An 18,625-nucleotide genomic window follows, 5' to 3' on the forward strand; every position below is an offset into this window, starting at 1 on the left:
GTCCTGTATAATTGTCATTTTGGAGTCACTAAGGACAGAACAATTTGAGCTATGATGATAGGTACGATAAACGAAAGATGTATTTATGATATTTTAGGATCTCATCTTCTGTGGTTATTTGCAGTCTGTCAACAATTCTCTCAAGGGTGAAAGGAGGGAGAATCCAGAATGAATTTAGTATATTGTGTCAAATGGAAATGAGTACTCGTGAATAGGAGTGTTTATAATAAACACAAAAACTGCACATGAATCTGAATATGGGAAAAATGCTGAAAACATCTACACCATCTGGAACATTCCTGTTCCCACCCCACTTTGATAAGAGGCTTTGTGAACCTATATCTAGTCCACATGGTGCATGAAATTGACAAACCCAAAGGAGTAGATTAACCAGACTGCAAAATAAATGTCACTTATAGTATATTTATTTAATAATATTAATATTTCCAAAGGACATAAGTTGTTACAGAAAATAATTTTTCAGGAACACACCAATACAAAAAATCACACTCAGTCTCTTGGGATGCTGGAGTGACACTAGAGCTATTAATGAAAACCACTTTTTTGAAAATACAGTATATTGTTTTGCTGTTTTATACATACAGACTACTGTTAAGTGCACTTGGAACCACAACCACCTCAATGCAGTTTTAACCTTTGTGACTATTTTGCCTAAAATTTTCATCTTTTGTGCTCCTAAAACTATAATTTTTGTTGCTTGATTGGTGTGACAGTACTAAACACATGTACTGTTTGGATTAACAAAAAGTGACTATTTGTAATGGATGACACACACACACAATTTAGAATGTCGGTAATCATTTTATTTACACAATAAAAAGTAGGCTGTATGTTTCTCCAAATAATATCTTCTCTATCATTTAGTAATACAGTATATGTTTTACACTAATAATACATATTTGTTTCAGGCTCATTTTGAAGAGTCACAGTTTGAGAACAACAGACTTAATAATTTGAAATAGGTTAAGCCAACAGCTGTGCCAACTATATTTGATGTACCCAGTCCTCCAAAGTTGCTAACCAGTAAGCGGAAGAAGGGCCAGGGACTCCTTAAGAAAGAAACGCTTTTTCACAACTATGCAAAATCATCCCTAGAGGTAATTTTTAACTTTGGTTTTATTTTCAGTCCATTGAGATAATTGAAAATGGCCCTGCCGCATGTGCACAACCTGCTGAAATTGTTCCAAAAAATATAGATACTGGTGTAAGTTTTGAACAGTTTTATCTTATATTATTTCATTGCATTCTGTAGCTATCCCTTTACAACCTGAAGATTTTTTAAAAAGTGATTTAATTTCCAAATGCTTTTCCATGTTTGTTTAGCTTTAAATGTTACTAGAAAACTAAGAAAAAATTCTGGAGTTCAAAATTTTTTTGGGGTGGAGGGGGCGGTAGTGTCATGATCGTGAGGGTCAGGTAAATACTAATACAAAATACTTTAGAGAATGCAACATGTATTGTGCTTGTAAATCTTTACAAAAATGTACAAAACTCTTGTTGTAGATGTTTTAAATGAATGTTTGTCTTCTTTGTTTCTATTTGGGAGGAACACGAAAGTCCTTGAAACATGTCTTGTCCTTCGACAGGCACAAGTATACGTTACACTTTTTGCATCGCATTTTGCTGCAACTTTGGCATGGCTCGTTTCTGCAAGTGCATGGTGCTGGCATATAATCAGAAATTGGAAAATGTTCATATCCATCATAGCGCTTGTCACTGCATGGAAGATTTGCAGGTTGATTAAAGACTTTAGACCTTTTGGCTGCAGGAAGTGCATCTCCCTCTTGTTCAGTCTCACTGTCACTTAATACCCTCCTATCCTCAGGTAGAACTGCAAGCAGTCCTTCTGCTACCTAGAAATATAGAATAATATCAAATAACATAACTTCAAATATCTATATCAAATAACACAATATCAAGTAACATTAATGTAAACATAAAATATCCATTATCCATTACCTCTAATTTGAAGTGTAGCAAATCTTTCTGTTATTTTCTTGGAATATTGTTCCATTTGATGCTTCTCATGTATTGGTTCCATGCATTTACCACAGCAAGGTGCACAAAGTACAAAATTACTTTCCATGTCCATTTCATACTTCTGAACCAGACTCTGTAGCATTCCATCTGCTGGTCACAAACGTCAACTCCACCCATGTTTTGATTATATTTGCACTCCACAGAAGGACAATCGACTTCAATGTGTTTGTTATCAATTTTGGACCAGCGTTGCACAGGCTCAGTCGGTGTGGAGCCACAGCAGTTTGAAGCCACGATTACTTTGTTGCTGTCTTTCCATTCTACAACTACCAAATCACAATTTTCAGCAACATGTTCTATACTCTGTCCACGAACCATTTTGCTTGCGTCAGTGAGAGGTAAGCCCTTTAGTCCGTTAGCCATTATTGTTCCACTTCCATAGAGCTTCATTTCAGTCAATTTCCCAGTAAAGGCAATGATGTAAAATATCTATCAGAGTAGATGAATCTTTCTTGAGGTAAAGTTTGTGTCAATCTTAATATCACAGAAGGGCCCAATTCAAATTCGTTAGTCTGTAGAGTAGTTGAATCACCCTGATATATTTCAAAGTCTCATACAAGGCAAGCAGATGTTGTAAGTACAGAGTTCTTTAATCCAACTGGTCGAGGTTTGTTTTTCACAAAGTGCCTCAGTGGGCAGCGACCTGTAAGTGGTATCATTTGTTCATCAACTGAATAAGTAACATGATCCTGTGGAAGACTCAGGCACACATTTCTTATTGCATCAAGAACTGGCTGTACTTTCCACAGTTTATTATTATTTTTTGGGGCAGAAGAAGCATCAACCACGTGAAAAGCATTTCTGAGTGCCAGAAACCTGTCTCTTGACATGATTCTCGAAACTGGAGTATAGCCATACTCAGTGCTCCAGTATAATCTCAATCGAGGAAGTTTGATGCAACCCATAATCAGGTTGACAGCTATAAATTTCTTAAGTTCTGTTGCATCTGTTTTAATGCTTTTTCCATGCTTCCACACAGTATACGATTCGTATGTTCTTCAGGAATCTTAAAGACTTCATCTGCAAAATATGTGGTAAAATACTGGAGAGGAGTACACAATGGATCTGTAAACAGAAAAGAAAATTGATTTGAAAACAGAACAAACAGCTTACAATGGACCAAATTCTCATTTACAGAACAAAATATATTACAGTAACCCAGAAAGAAGGCATATATTTTACCTGCATTCTAGAAAAGTCCAATGGTCCTGGGTGATACTTAGCTTTAAATAATTTTTTCTTCCACAGATATTTTCCGCCTAATAGGTTTTTCTTCTTTACAACTTGTGGAGAACTGAGAGTGTCTACTTTCAGTTGATTATTATTCCTTGACGATTCTGATGCAGTTTGAACTGGTATTTCATCTGCATCAGAATCAGAATTCGATGCACCAATATTTTCTGGCACAAACGAATCTTCAGAATCGTGTTCATCATTTACTTCTAAGTCTGATGCATCAAGCAACTACAAAATATCTTCCTCAGTAAGCCCCTCATTATCTAAAAATGTTCCAATACATTACACCATATACATTGCATTAATCAACATGCAAGAATGCGAAAATAGGTAGTAGAGGAAAACTAACGTCAATAAGTGAAAACTGCGGCAACGCCTAACCCTCACGAATGTGATGGTGGAGACACTTTCGAGCACCACAGCCGCAATAATCACGCAAAATGGATATTTCGATAATACACAAATTATTTGAGATGTCTAGAAACAGACTGAATCCAAACAATTCCTCAGAATCACACGCAAACACAACTGGTACAGACAAGAAAAAGCTGCTACACGTCATGCAACGACACCAGAAGACAAAGAAGCCCGCCAAAACAGCAGAGTGGACGGAGCTGCGATCTAGTGGCGTTCGGCGGTACCACATGAACCAAAGTAGCCCTCACGATCGTTCGTTCCCTGCTGCAATTGCATTCTAGCTCCAAAGAATAAAAAGTATGAAGTCGGTCCAGACCCTCACGATCGTGGGGGTAGGGGTGTAAAGGGCTATAATAACTCTTCAGTACGCTGGTTAGGATTTTCGTATCGCAATACTTCGGAATTTTAATATTTGATTTTTTTCAGTATTCATTTATTATGGTTCTCCCATTATTTGAACTCGCTCTTATATTTCAGAATAGTTGCACATAACATATAATTATTACCTGTTAAAATGACATGAATTAAACAGTTAATGCATGGAATGAATGAATTCCATCCCAGATTTACACTTATTCATTACATTTTAGTATGTGACTTTCATTCTCATACAATATAATAAAAAATGCTCCTTCGTTTTCAGGGTCATGCTGATGACACTAGTGTGGCTGCATTAAATGAGGAAATTACAGCTTTGAAAAGAGAGAATGCTTCCTTAAAAACTGAGTTAGAAGTACAAAAAAAAAATCATGCTGAAATTTTTATCTGCAGATCAGATTGTAATGTCAAAAACTGAGAGATATTCAATATTTGAATGGTGAAGTGAGGGAATTATTGAAGGCCTGAAGCTATGTTTAGCTTTAGGTAAGTATGGGTATAACTTCCTAAGATCGAGTGGATATACCATGCCACACTACAGCACATTCAGTAGGAGAATGAGGGGCATAGATTTAAATTATTGGATTATTTAGTCCATAATAGCACTACTCAGAACAAAAGTAGAGGTCATGGACTTTAATGACAGGGAATGCTGCATGTCTGTGGATGCAATGGAACTGTGTGCAGGTAGGCTTATGATACTGTAAGTAATTCTTTTACTGGACATGTTACCCTGGGATCCAAAGAAAGGATTGGAGGACTTAAAAATTGGTGGAAATATGTTATTGCCCATGAAATTACAGGCCCATCTACTACTGGCATAGAGATGAAGTAGCTCATTACAAATGCAGTTACTGCTGTTCGAGCTGTTGGTCTCAGTCTTAGAGCTTTATTGTCAGATATGGGGAGCACTGTGGAGTTCTCTGGGAGTTTGTCTTAACAGTAGCACTAGAAATACTACAATTAAAATAGATGGTTCTCAAAATATGCACACTTTTGCAGATGTATCTCATTTATTAAAAAACATATGATCTGCTTTTTTTCTCGTATTATCATTTAACCTTGGGAAATATGCGAAGCAGAAAGTCTACCAACTAAAGTTGTATCTTCAGGGCACATTAAAGAGCTTTGGGCAATGGAAACAGTGTCTGAAGAACGTTTGAGATTACTCTGTCATTTAAGCAGGCTGCATTTGTTTCCAACTCATTTTAACACCATGAATGTTGCACCAGCTGTTAAACTGTTTTCCATTAAAACTGCTGCAGCTTTAGAGAAGGCTGTTAGTTTACAACAAATAAGTACAGATGCTCTCTCCACTGCTTGGTGGATTAGGTTAGTGCATGAGTGATTTACTATCATGTCTGCTAGATACTTGAAGAAGTCTATAACAGGGAAGAACAGTGAAAAGAAATTTCAATTCTTCACATCTGTTCTTTCAATTTTCCAAGACACAGAATTTGGGAAAAGATTGAAACCTCTTCAGACAGGAGTTATAATGTCTAGTATTAGTGTAATGAACGTTGCAAGAGATCTTTTTGAACAGAATTTCAAATTTCTGATTCCAGGAAGGTTGATGCAGAATGGTTTGGAAAATGTATTTTATCAAGCACAAAGAAAATCAGGTGCTAAACCTACTGTGTTAGAAGCTAGGAGAGCCATGAAGCTTGTAGTTATTTCACAGTTTATATCAGATGTATCGAATGCTAATTATACTGCCGATACTGACACACATTTGTTGGATTTCACTAGTGTAAATAAGACTTCTGATGTTACAACACCAGGCCTGACAGATGACAATAATTTAGAAAATGTGAACATGCCCATAAATCTGACAGATGCCGAAGAAAATGACCTATATTATATTGCAGGTGCAACCGTAAATGCCCTGGAAAAGAGAAAGATGTGCAGTAAATGTTTAGTGGCCTTAAAGACTGTAAAAGATCTCACTCAGCCCATTATTCTAGAGCATCATACACGCTTGACAGAATATTGTGACATGGGGGGGGGGGGGGGGGTTAAAAAGGCCATCATCAGGAATCTACAGAATCTGCAATGCATCTGAGAAAATGCTACAAATTTTCATACGCCCTCTCCTACCATGTGAAATGACAGTGGATGATTTTTTAATTGAGAAAATCAGGAAAAAGTGTAATGACATAATTCTACCAACGTGCTGCAACCTGAAGGATCAAATAATATCACACTATGTAACAATTCGGTGCAGAGGTATCACAAAGCATTTAAGTGATAAAAGTCTCAGTTAAATTCATTTGGCTCTGCTTCATTCCACAAGAAGCAAAGGAAAGAGTAAATTATGTACTGTCTTCCATGGCTCTGTCACACATTAAGTTCCATCACTTGTTTTTCCTTCTCTCAGTGGTTGCCGTAATTTTTGCAAATCTTTCATTTTTGTGATAGTTTTGTCCAGCCATTACTGTAGATTTTTTAATCTTTTGGTTATTTCTTTCTTGTGTTGTTGTATGTACTCTGTGTATAAATTTTTGTTTGATGTGGAGGATTAAAAAAAACTTTTCTTGTTCTGACATCCATAATTTCTCTGGAGACTGTTGTGTTGTTGGATGATTTCCAAGTTCATAGTTTCTTTTGCAGTTTCAGGAAATGAGTGGATGATTTTGAGGTCGAAAATCATATTGGACATTTTGATGTGCCTTGTGACTTGTGAAGATTTTGTTAATGGTTTCTTCCAGATCTCAAAATTCTTCTGTCATGTGGGGGTTTTCTTGTAATTATTTGCAGATGCTATGTGCATTGATGAATGTATAGGCTTTCTTTCCAGACTGTAGTGTGATGAGTTGTTGTTTTTCTGATTTTAAGGTGAAATCGGTTACAGAGTTCAGTATTGGTTTGTGTACTACAAATCCTGCTCCAAAGAGAGTGAGATTTTTTCCCAGAATGGTTATGGCTAGTTTCCCCTTGTATATCACATACTTTTCAGAGACACAGTGGTATGACATGAAGATCTTGTTTCCTGTATTGCCATAACTTTAATAATTGAATTAATCTATGGTGTTTGCCAGTTGTTTCAATTTACCTAGTTTTGGTAGTGTATTCAAATTCAGTGTTCCTGTGTAATACATATTTAGGGTTTTGACAAGCACCAGTTCTTCTCTTCATGACATGCCTGATCCCCTGGAATCCAATGATCAGTTCCACTACACAACTGACTGGTGCTCCAGGTAGTGGATTCTTTCCTGCTGTCCTGTCATGATTATTGGTATGTGTTGAGGTTTTACCAGTGGTTATCACACAGGCATGTCTGGATTTTGGGACTTTACCTGTAACACCAGGCAGGGACCATTAGCAGGTGTTGCCATCTGGAGCCAGAACCACCCAGGTTTTTTTTAAGTGATTCATTCTCCTCCCTCATTATTTGTGAGATGAGGCCTTAGAGAATAATGGTGGAGTTAAAATAAAGTAATAAAAATAAATAAATCCTTGTGATGTTCCTCATTTGTAAGTCTGTTAAGTAGACTGACTGGTGCTCCAGGTAGTGGATTCTTTCCTGCTGTCCTGTCATGATTATTGGTATGTGTTGAGGTTTTACCAGTGGTTATCACACAGGCATGTCTGGATTTTGGGACTTTACCTGTAACACCAGGCAGGGACCATTAGCAGGTGTTGCCATCTGGAGCCAGAACCACCCAGGTTTTTTTTAAGTGATTCATTCTCCTCCCTCATTATTTGTGAGATGAGGCCTTAGAGAATAATGGTGGAGTTAAAATAAAGTAATAAAAATAAATAAATCCTTGTGATGTTCCTCATTTGTAAGTCTGTTAAGTAGAAATTTTTACATCTGAATGTGTTCTTACAATTACTTTTTAAATGTTGGAAAATTGTATAAATTTCAGTGGATAATTCAATTCACAATTTTCCATTTTTCATAATATAAATGTTTGCAAAACACTTCCAAAGTGTAAATTAAAGATTCTATTTTAAACTTTACAATAAATAAAGAACAATATGTATATGTTCTCTTACTAAAACCATACATTTATTTGGTATTTTATTTGTGGGCTTAAGTTTGAATATTTGGTGTATTGTTCTCCTTTCTAGGATTTCACGTGTGTAGTTTACAAATGTAAAACTTTGTACTATAACCTACTTATGTAAATTTTTTCTGCTAATTGTTAATAAAATTGTTTTTTACTGTGATTATGTTTATTGCTGAATAAAACAGCTAAACTCATTAATTTCTGTTTTCTAAATACATAGTCAAAAGCAAACCTCTTCCCCACTCCTGAAAACTGACACTGTCCACCATCTTGCCAAAGTGTAACAATAAAACCACCAATTTTACTTGCATATTTCAATGTTGTGGATCTGGATAAACTATGGCATTTTCTGATTAGAAATGAATACAGTAAATGTGTATGTTAAGCTGTGAAATATATGCATGAAAACTTTGGAACACAAATGGAATAGAAATTGTAAATATTGTTCCCAATCTATGCTTGCATTCACAATAAATCTGCTACAGTCTTGACAATTTTGTTGGTAGAAATTTGGCTATGTCCTAATAAGCCCTAACTTAGCCAAACAAACTTTTATTAAATATATACACTGGGTATCCACTCAGAGCACAGTTTGCATACACAAGCTCTACAGCAAACACAGATATACGAAAAACAGTTTTCTGTATCACAATGTTCCAGGAGAGAGTTATGTAAATACACTGACTCTACATGCTATCTACTCAATAGAATTGCATCTTGAATGCATAACCAACCAAAATTATAGACGTTAATTCTGTGGAAACAGAATCTAGGGCAATGTAACACACTGGCTTCTGTGCTTTATGATAGTGTGTTATACCTAGATAGAGCTACAGAACTATTTTCTGATATTTTTTGAACACTGTCACTGAGTTGTACAGACCTATCATGAAGTACACAATATGAATACTGATTAAATGATAGAGGAAATTATTAATAAAAATTCGTTTCACTGGAACATGATACAATATTATTTCCTCCCCCCATGTACAATAAAAATGCCGCATTTCTTAAAGTACCTACTTATAATTAGAAAAACAATACTGCTTCTGCAAATGCCTATATACAGATTAAAAATAATAAATAGCCTGAGGTTGTTATTGCATAATGCCCATATTTGACTTTGAAGAACATTGGGACCGAGTTCTTTACTCATCACATTTAATATTTACGAAATACCGCGCAAGTTCTGAGACTACATTTCACAGCCGTGTAATAACACATTTCAATTCTTGTGTTATGTAAAAATGGCATTCTAAAGATCTCTATAAACATGAATTACCGTTCGGTGAACTTCATACATGCAATACCTAATCTTCTATAAGAAATATTGTAAAAAGTCGCGTAAATAGGTTAACCACCCGCAAGATAAACATTGCCAAAATGTCAGAGTTGGGGAAAACATGGCGGACGATTCAGCCAGGCTTACAGGAGCGCTATTTCAATAGAATCCGACAGAAGCAGAAAAACAGTAGTCCCATCCGGGAGAGAATGGGGACTTTTGCGTGCGAACCAGACATGATAACTCCAAATCTACGAAAACGATGGATACGATAATTCAAAACTTAACCACTCGAAGACGCCTGAGTTTCTCACCCATTTACTTACGCAGTCTTGATAGACAGTACTTTCGACTGCCTGAAACTCATCACAGCTTAGGGCTCAAAATGTCTAAAGGACGTTCGAACACGTGTCTACCGTTGCATCCCGAACGAGATAGCGGCATTGCGCGCAGTCGTTATTGCAAGCCATATCACAAAAAGCACTCACTTAGCAGCAGGCTGTACGAGTCCAGCGTCAGCCCTACATGCAGATACCAATAGCCCCGGAAGGCCGCCCTCTGCGAGCCATGGCGCCTCCGAAAACAGCGTTTGCTGTTAAGACATTGCTATCCCCGAATGTAGATAATATTTTTTTTCTTTTGTGCATTACCTTGTCATAGTAGGTATGTATCATTTATTTCAACTGTTCTTTATTTGTTAATACGTGACATTGTTTCTTCATTCATTTTGCTATTGTTTTATATTTTATATTGTACGAATATGAATATTCTGGTTCTATACGCTATGTGTTTCAACTATTCTTTATTTGTTAATACGTCACATTGTTTCTTCATTCATTTTGCTACTATTTTATATTTTATATTGTACGAATATGAATGGTCAGAGAGAGAGCGAACGACTATCGATAGAGAGCGTGCGAGTGTGTTGTGGTACGTGGTCGGTTCGCGGGTGTAAAACGTTGCAAATTTCGGCGTGAAAGACGGTGATACGCGGAGGAACAATTAATTACAGTGCGTCCGCTGTGTTAATAGGAGATCGTGCATTATTAAGTGAACAGTAAAACCTGAAAAGTATATTGAGTGTTTGCGGTGACGATTTTACAAACTGTGTGAACTTGTGAGAATTAGCGAGGAACCAGACACCATTGTCGTGAGGAGACACTAACTGTTAGAATTGCGTGAAAATGGGCCAAATCAAAGTGTTAAGTAAAAGGCCAGTGCTGTGATTTGATCAAGAAACATTTGTTGTATCATTCAAACTGTCTTAAAGACGACGACGTAATTGAACTGATGTTTAACGGACTGTTATAGTGAAAAAGACATGTGACTGTTTTCCTGTGGCAACACGGTGAAAGAACTATGCGAAGTATTGGCATTAACCGGATATATATCTTAAATACTAAAGACATTGCATAATTCCAACCTACCCGCACCGCGTGATTAATAAACTTTTAATAATAAAACGTCGCAAGCGTAACAACGCACATACTGGAACTATTATTATCACGCCAGTGCTGCCAGCTGATTCGACTACAACGGAGACGTGGACTACCGTCGTAACTGGCAAATTAATGAAACAGGACGGTCTATCATTATCTTCACGCCACGAGCCAAGATTCACTTCACACATCGTCCACGCGGACTACCGCTGACGTCATCGCACTGCCTGCAGTAACGGTTAAGACATTAAATAGAAAATTATTACGATCTCTCTCATTTCAAAATTAAAGACAATTGCAGTTAAATTAACTGCTTGAAAATTACTGTCACAACATCTCAATTTTGTTTAGTTCCAATAAATATTCTTTCTATTATTTCGTCTTGTTGACAGTGTTCAAATACCCGCCAAAGTTCAATTAATAATTTTCTTTCAAAATTCTTCTCAGACATTTTGCTGCTCATTATAATTTTATTTTAATGTTTGTTTGTAACTTCTTTTGGAGGGAGTACATATTTTATTTTTTGTGTGGTAACATTAGCTACCATAAAATTACATATATTACCAGCTGATGCTGTCCGCCATTACTGCTTGTAAACCGCATCTATTTTCTCATTGGCTGTCAGCTTCAATAGAAAATTAAGCATTTCGTGGCCATCTAGCAAATGCGCGATGTCTATGTAGGCCCCTACAATAATATGTTTTTACATTTGCAGGCTACTGGAATTATATTGACTTGAATTGTTCATTTGGCCCCCCGTTAAAGTGATTTTTATCGCATCTCTATAATAATTGTACTGAAGTACCTAATATATATATATATATATATTTCTTTTTCGTCCATGACTAAAAGGGGTAATCAGATCCCTTGTATAGGTCATGTTTTATTATTTAAAAGGTTTTTTTTTAGATGTAGAGAACCAGTTTCTTTACATTGCCAACAATGCTCCATGTCGCCATGAACTCTATGGAAGGGCCACAGCACTTTCCAACAATGCACTGTGTCGCCACACATTCTGTTGAATTGTGCAGCGTCTGCAAAAAGCACCCCCCCCCCACCCCTAATCTATCCAACTGACACCATATCTACAGTGCACCCCTGGACGATTTCGCGGTATGGTCTGCACCGGAATATTTCCCGTTCGTGACATCACAGGGCTCGTAGGTCTACAACTGCGCTTGAGACACGACAGAGATTGGACGTCCTGCTCGAGTTGTGAATATTTAGATTGTGTGGGTGGCGTTTCTTTGTCCGCTGGTCTCCTTTGTCTCGTAATTTTACTGTTTGTGTTGTGAAATGTTTTGTTTAGCAGCTTTTGCGCATACTGCCATGGCTTCCCGATAGTTTCTACGGAAGTGTACACCCAGTTTTCAGGTTTAACAAGTCAACCAGGAACGTTCAGCCAACTTCGTTGGAAACTCATGAATGGATAGTGGAAATGATTTGCATTACATCGGACCAGATACAGTTAGCGTATTTCGTATTGACCTTAGCTGCCTTTTTGTGAAGTTCTTTATCCCTGTTTTGCTAGGTAAGTTTTTGCATAAACATTGTGAGCAGGTGTCGTTTCGTCACAGGACTGGTTCTGTTAGCACAGTTCGGATTGATAGTTTACCCCCAGAAGTAGATTACAATTATCTCAAGGAAGCTTTGGTGGCATGTTGTTCAATTTATTCGTAATGAACGTTGGTCTGCACAACATAAATTGCAATGCTGTAATGGTGTTCGATCAGTTGAGATGCACATTAAAGTAAATACACCCTCCCATCTGGTTATTTGCGGTTACTGTGTTCTTCATACTTATGAGGGGCAAGTTGGTACGCACTAACTGTCCTAAACAGGTAATTGTGCTTAAAAATGGCTGAGTACAGCGCCAAAAATTAATGGTTGCCGACCTTGTTGCAAAGGCTTCTCCCACTGTTTCCCACCAGCCTTCTGCAGTAGAATCTTAACAAGAGCTGTCACCCTCCTCTGATGTAGGTCTTCCCCCGTTCCGCCCTCGACTAGACGTGGCAACAGTGCTTCTCTACCGATAACTTCTTTCTTAAATAACAAAGACTGCCGTACTAGAGATGCTAGTAGCACTGACAGCGTAGTAGATGCTTCGCAACAGTTTAGGGAATCTGAAAAAATGTTTGCGGAATCTCCCCCACATATTCCGGTTTCCGTTACCACGGTGACTCCGGTTATGCCTGATGGCATCAAACATGCCGCCACGATGTCAGCACACGAGCCGCAACTTTCGATCGAGGTGGTGTTGACATCACCTCAGTCTCTGTGGTCATCACATGTTGACGACACTCTGGCGCAGGCCGATGTTTACCGGGATTCTCAATCTAGGATTTCAAATATTGCTTCTGTAGACTCCACACCTATTTCTGCCAATATTGCTGTTTCGATACTTGTCCCTCCTGATGACTGTCACTGAATTGCAAGCTGCAAATGAGGCAATACCCACAGATCAAAAAGACATAGTCAGTGAACTCTATTGGTTTATACGGAACTACACGAGGTGTGACAATAAAGTAATGAGACTGATTTTCTTCGCAAGCAGTGGCAACCCTGCAGGCTTGCGTAGGCTCAAATCTTTGACCTTGGTCTACTAGCTGCTTCTAGTCGAAGCAGCACATCGATAAAGAGTGGGTGCCTCCTGGACAAACAGTTAACCAATATTACTAAAAAGAAATTTTAGAAGTTCTTCGTGTCTGTGAGGATAATGATTCCGCATACTGATTCTTCTTCTGGTTTTGTTTCTGAGAGTAAACTTTTATTTGCATCTAAAAAAATCAGCAGTGACTATCATTCAGAAATGAATGCTGTCAGTTTCATGACGTGATTCACAATTCTTGGCATACCTTGCTTCGAAGACAGTCACTGCTAGTTATAATTCAACTGTTACAGAGAAAACACCAAGTATAAACATCAGAAAGGCGGGTATTTTTCCCTGGCTTCAAAGTAAAAATATTAAGCACAGTATAAACCCCACTCGTGCTGATCTCCTGCACTTCCTTAATTTATACAAGTCAAGTGACAGAACGTACAAACTTGACATCCTTGCACGTGAATGGGGTCGCATAGTTTTGGCAAAGGATAAGGCTATGTGGGAGAAGAAAAAAAACATTTAAGATAACATTCCCTGAATCGCTTGTGCATGAGGCAATATGCAATACCCCACCTGTAGCATGGGCACAGTTCTTGCGGCATGCTGAAAAGCTTCAGAAAGTATAATTTTACCGGAAAGTGATGATGGATAGCCTTGAACTCATCATCGTAAATTTACAATCAGATTGTTTGGAAACATATTCAAATAGAAGCGATGGTAGCATATCGATGTAGACTTTTTGGAACAAAATAATAATATTTCTTAGTTTTAACGACTTGTGGTTTAAAAATGTGTTTGTCAATGTATCAGTTGCGTACATAATAATGAGAACTTCCTAGCCTTTTTGATTAGGACGTTCTACCCTTTGAATTACATCTACTATAATGCTCAACATTTTGCCCAAGGAGATGTTAAACTTCTCCCATCACGTTGTGTGCTCTAATAACATGCGAGAATGCAGCTTTTATTAAAAGTCCATAATTCCACATGTAAGCCCCTGTTATTTTCAAGGCATGAACTGTATAACGGCTTAAAATGACAGTAACTGTTACTTGTCGAGATATCGGTAGTTTTCGCTGTTATCGGTCATCATTCTCTGGAGTTATTCGCAGATGATGATTGATTTTTTGCTTGTTCAATGCCGTCTCTCACTGTAAAGTCGAACAAGTTAGTTTACACTCATAATAACCTGTCAATAGCGAAAAATGTGACCATTTTTACAATAGTCTTTTCATTAGTCTTTTCTACCACTAATTCTTTTTAAGAGCAGTGATTACACTTAATTACAGTCAAACACATCAACACGCACATTTTTAAAAATTCTATTGAGTAGAAACAGATGTCAAACAAATATAACGATTTCGGTTTGTGCTTTAAGTTAATTTTGTTGTGTATTAAATTTTTACGTATAATACAGTTCAAATCACAATAAATGATAATTATTGCAAGCAGTTTCAATGATCTTGTCGTTAGACAATAGTCATTTTCAGGAAAATTGTACTTCACGATTCCACAAAGCTGTCAGCGGTTTTCGCCTCCTGACTTCACGCAGAGTAAATCTGTGGAGCAGTGGACGCAACGTCTTCAAGGTGTAAGTTAATATTTCTCTCACGACGACTGTTCGAAATTGGTTTTAATATTTACTAGTCCCCTCATAGATTTGAACGTATAATACGATGTACTGTAGGCAAATGAGCCTGAATGTTGTCTGCAGCAAAGCTATTCAGCAATGTGGACTTTGTTTGCCCGTTCTGTGCTGCCACGCATGCGCAGTTCTCATCCTTTCACTGCTCTGCCTCTACGTGCAGAAATGCTGTCTTACGTGATGCGAGCTATAGCTGTAACTAATATTCGTTGTGTTAATTTCTATATATTGTGAAGTAGATCTTAGCCTTAAAAGTATTAAGAAACTTCGTAATGACAACTGAAACGAGTCATGGGTTTAGGCTTAAGTTAAAATTTAAAGGGATTCCCCCACAGAAGGATGAGTTGGGAGAAACATTGTGACAAAAAGCTCCAGAACAGTTCACTTTGTGAGTCGAAAAGACTGTGAAGTAATGTGTGGTGTGATGCACACGTACTGTATTATGTGGTGATTAAGAGGGGCATGATCATTGTTAAATGACCTTGGATGGACGGGAAGTTATTGCTACACATAATTCTACGATATTAAGCTGTTATTTGTGAACCAAGCAGAAGTGACAATGTTATTACGAGAGCCACTGGGAAGTCGTTGTTTGCTGTGAAGGAGGCAAACACTATGTTACTGCATTACCCACTGTACTGGACAATATTAGAACGGGAATTACAACATGGAAGCCACTGTGTGAAATCTGTTACACCATCCGTCACTAGCAAAATCTCGTCGGAGGCTGCAACATGTTGCTCAACACAACAAAAAGACTGAAGTATTTATTTCTATGGTGAAGTTAATTATATTCTATTTTCCATAGTGACTGACATATTGCAAAAGCTATGATTGGTCATCTTCTTGTACAAGTTAAATAATACAAGCGTTTAAAAACAAAACAAGCTTCATCACAGTGCCGGCCAGTGTGGCCAAGCGGTTCTAGGCGCTTCAGTCTGGAACCGCGCGACAGCTACGGTCGCAGATTCGAATCTTGCCTCGGGCATGGATGTGTGTGATGTTCTTAGGTTTGTTAGGTTTAAGTAGTTCTAAGTTCTAGGGGACTGATGACTTCAGATGTTAAGTCCCATAGTGCTCAGAGCCATTTTTTTCATCACAGTGTTGTTATTTCAGTAGATGTTTAGTGTGTCCTTTTCATATACTGTGATATTTAATCAGCAACATTTTAAGGTCATAAGCTGAATATACTTGGGCATATATAAAGCGCTGGAAATTATTATTGCCATAGTAAGCAAAGCATCACACAGTGTTCAAAGTACCAGCTATTTTATTACTTTGACAAGAATAATAAAGGCTGTTGCAGAAGAAGGCAACAAAAGGTATTGTGCATATTTTCATTACTACAAAGAGATTATTGCTGTGGTGTTCAGAACATACGGTTTTACTGATTCATGGCATGTGACAAACTAAATTGATGTTTCAACAAAAGTGCAGGAAAATGTTGTTACATTGCACTGAAGTACTATCAGTTCAAAAATTCTTCACGCTGAAAATTATCAGAAAACATGGGTGTAAAAAGTCATTTTCAGTCAGTGGTCAATTCTGTGTAAAGATAATGTCAAAGGAAAATGTTTATAAGTTACAAGAACTTGAAAAACACCACCACAGTAGCTATGGATCTTTAATGCTTAGCAGGATCATTTCACTCTACATTTCAGTGTAGTTTTACATAAAAGTGTCTCAAGTTTAAAACAGATCCATTCTGTACAGATGAAAGTGACTTTTTCTGCGGCAATGAAAGTGATACATGTGTAGGATTCATATTGTCCATAAGCAGTATATGTCTCTATTTCAAAGAGGTTATTACTTATATTATGTGCTCTCCTCCCCACTGCCTGCTTGTCAAGTTACTACATTGGTTTCTAAATTAAAGATTGTGTGATAAGAGATTAGCTCAGCAGCGCCTAGAGCGATTAGTGAAATCAACACTGATTTCTTACTGCATGTGAGTGTCCTTCCATTATAATTATGACTCCGATCGCTGGCCATGGTCATTTATAAGCGAAAACTGATGCATATAAGGATAGAACTGGGTGGGGCATCGCACGTGACTTCCTGGTGACGGGACTTTCTTACTTGGACCTAGCGTTGTGAGAACATGTAGGCAAAGATGTTGTGAAAGTTAGGAAACAAAATTTTAAAGAGGATTTAGGTAAGAACAGTGTTAGGAAGTGTTCACACATTAATCGGAAGTTAGTAAGTGTGAACAGGAACATTTTAAAAATTAATTGCTTACTTTGGCTACGTAATATTAGAAAGTTTTTCAGGATGGCGGACAAGCAGTCACTAGAAGAGGATCATAGACTATTAGCAGACATGGACAAAACGGATGCCATAGGCGGGAAAGCAAACATCAACAGTGTACAAGATAGTCCATTAAGTCCAAAAGGTACAGAATTTATAACAGTGAAGCAAGTGCCGATAGATATCGACCAGGGAAGTACAGACGATTCAATCATGTATCCACTTTTGAATATCGAGCAAGAAAAAATAGATTAGACCAAAAAGAGGTAGACAAGGCAATTATACATCCTATTGAAGTACGATCAGTGAAAATGGGAGTGGGTCTGAACACATTGGTTAGGGATAATCCAATAATGAGCGTGTTGCAGGCAATGTCGTCACAAATGAAGACACAATTCAGTAAGACAATACAAAAGGAAATTAAAATTATGCACAATGTAGATACAGGATTTAGTCAAACTACGCAAACTGTAGGTGCGAAATTTAGTCAACATACCCAGTAAATACAGGCACTGGATGCTAAACAAGATCAAACCATGCAAAAGGTAAATCAAATACAACAGTCACTGATTACTCATATAAATCAGTCAATAGAGGCGTTTGAAACTAAACACAAACAGGCCACACAAACACTAATAGATATGGTCACACAACTGGGCGGGAAGTTAGACGAAAATGCAGGTTTAATGTCTAAGTCATTAAAAGAGGAACTGGAGGAAGAGGTAATGGAGTTTGTGGACCAGAAAGTAATGAAGAAGCAACAAAACAGGTAGTTAATTAAAGGAGAGGCAGTTGCAAGGAAAGGATAAGCACTGTAGAAACTACTGTCCAGGAAGTACAAACTGAAACTGATATTAAAATTCAGAGCTTTGGAAAATCTGTACCTGAGAGATTAAATGAAACTGTTACTAAAATAAATACTGAAGTAGATAATAAAAATAATTCATTATCAGAAAAAAGTTACTGTATTAGAGAATAAAAGTATGTTAGCACCTCATATTGCATTTGGAGGTGCATGCCAAAATCAGTTAAGGATTGAAATAGAAAATTTCGCGCAAAAGGTGAAATTCATCCAATGAGTTTTATGATGTCATGCAGGAAGTTGATCCCTAAAGAACTCCAAGAAAAACAGAGAGTAATAACAGCTGAGAATAGACTCAACGGCGACGTTAGTAACTGGGTTATTAAAGCTTTTGAAGAATGTGAAGCTTTGATGGTATTTTTGCATACATTTTAGGAAGAACTTTGGTCAAGTAGTAAACAAAGTGAAGTTTATCAGTTATGTTTAGATACACCACCATATAG

General features: G+C 37.4%; 2 protein-coding genes across 2 annotated transcripts in view; one reads left to right on the forward strand and one right to left on the reverse strand.

Annotated features, from left to right (window-relative positions):
• Nucleotides 1-2,612: 2,612 nt before the first annotated feature.
• Nucleotides 2,613-2,966, reverse strand: LOC124775130 (piggyBac transposable element-derived protein 3-like). Its single transcript, XM_047249969.1, has one exon. It carries the CDS (start codon nucleotides 2,964-2,966, stop codon nucleotides 2,613-2,615), a length of 354 nt encoding a protein of 117 aa, XP_047105925.1.
• Nucleotides 2,967-17,344: 14,378 nt separating this feature from the next.
• The window catches only part of LOC124775131 (serine protease snake-like), a 267,718-nt gene continuing 266,437 nt past the window's right edge, over nucleotides 17,345-18,625 (forward strand). Inside the window, exon 1 of the mRNA XM_047249970.1 lies at nucleotides 17,345-17,465. Within this exon, the coding sequence (XP_047105926.1) occupies nucleotides 17,345-17,465 (121 nt within the window). The remainder of the gene's footprint in view (nucleotides 17,466-18,625) is intronic.

The sequence above is a fragment of the Schistocerca piceifrons genome, chromosome 2, assembly GCF_021461385.2.
Source record: "Schistocerca piceifrons isolate TAMUIC-IGC-003096 chromosome 2, iqSchPice1.1, whole genome shotgun sequence".
Classification (NCBI taxonomy): domain Eukaryota; kingdom Metazoa; phylum Arthropoda; class Insecta; order Orthoptera; family Acrididae; genus Schistocerca; species Schistocerca piceifrons.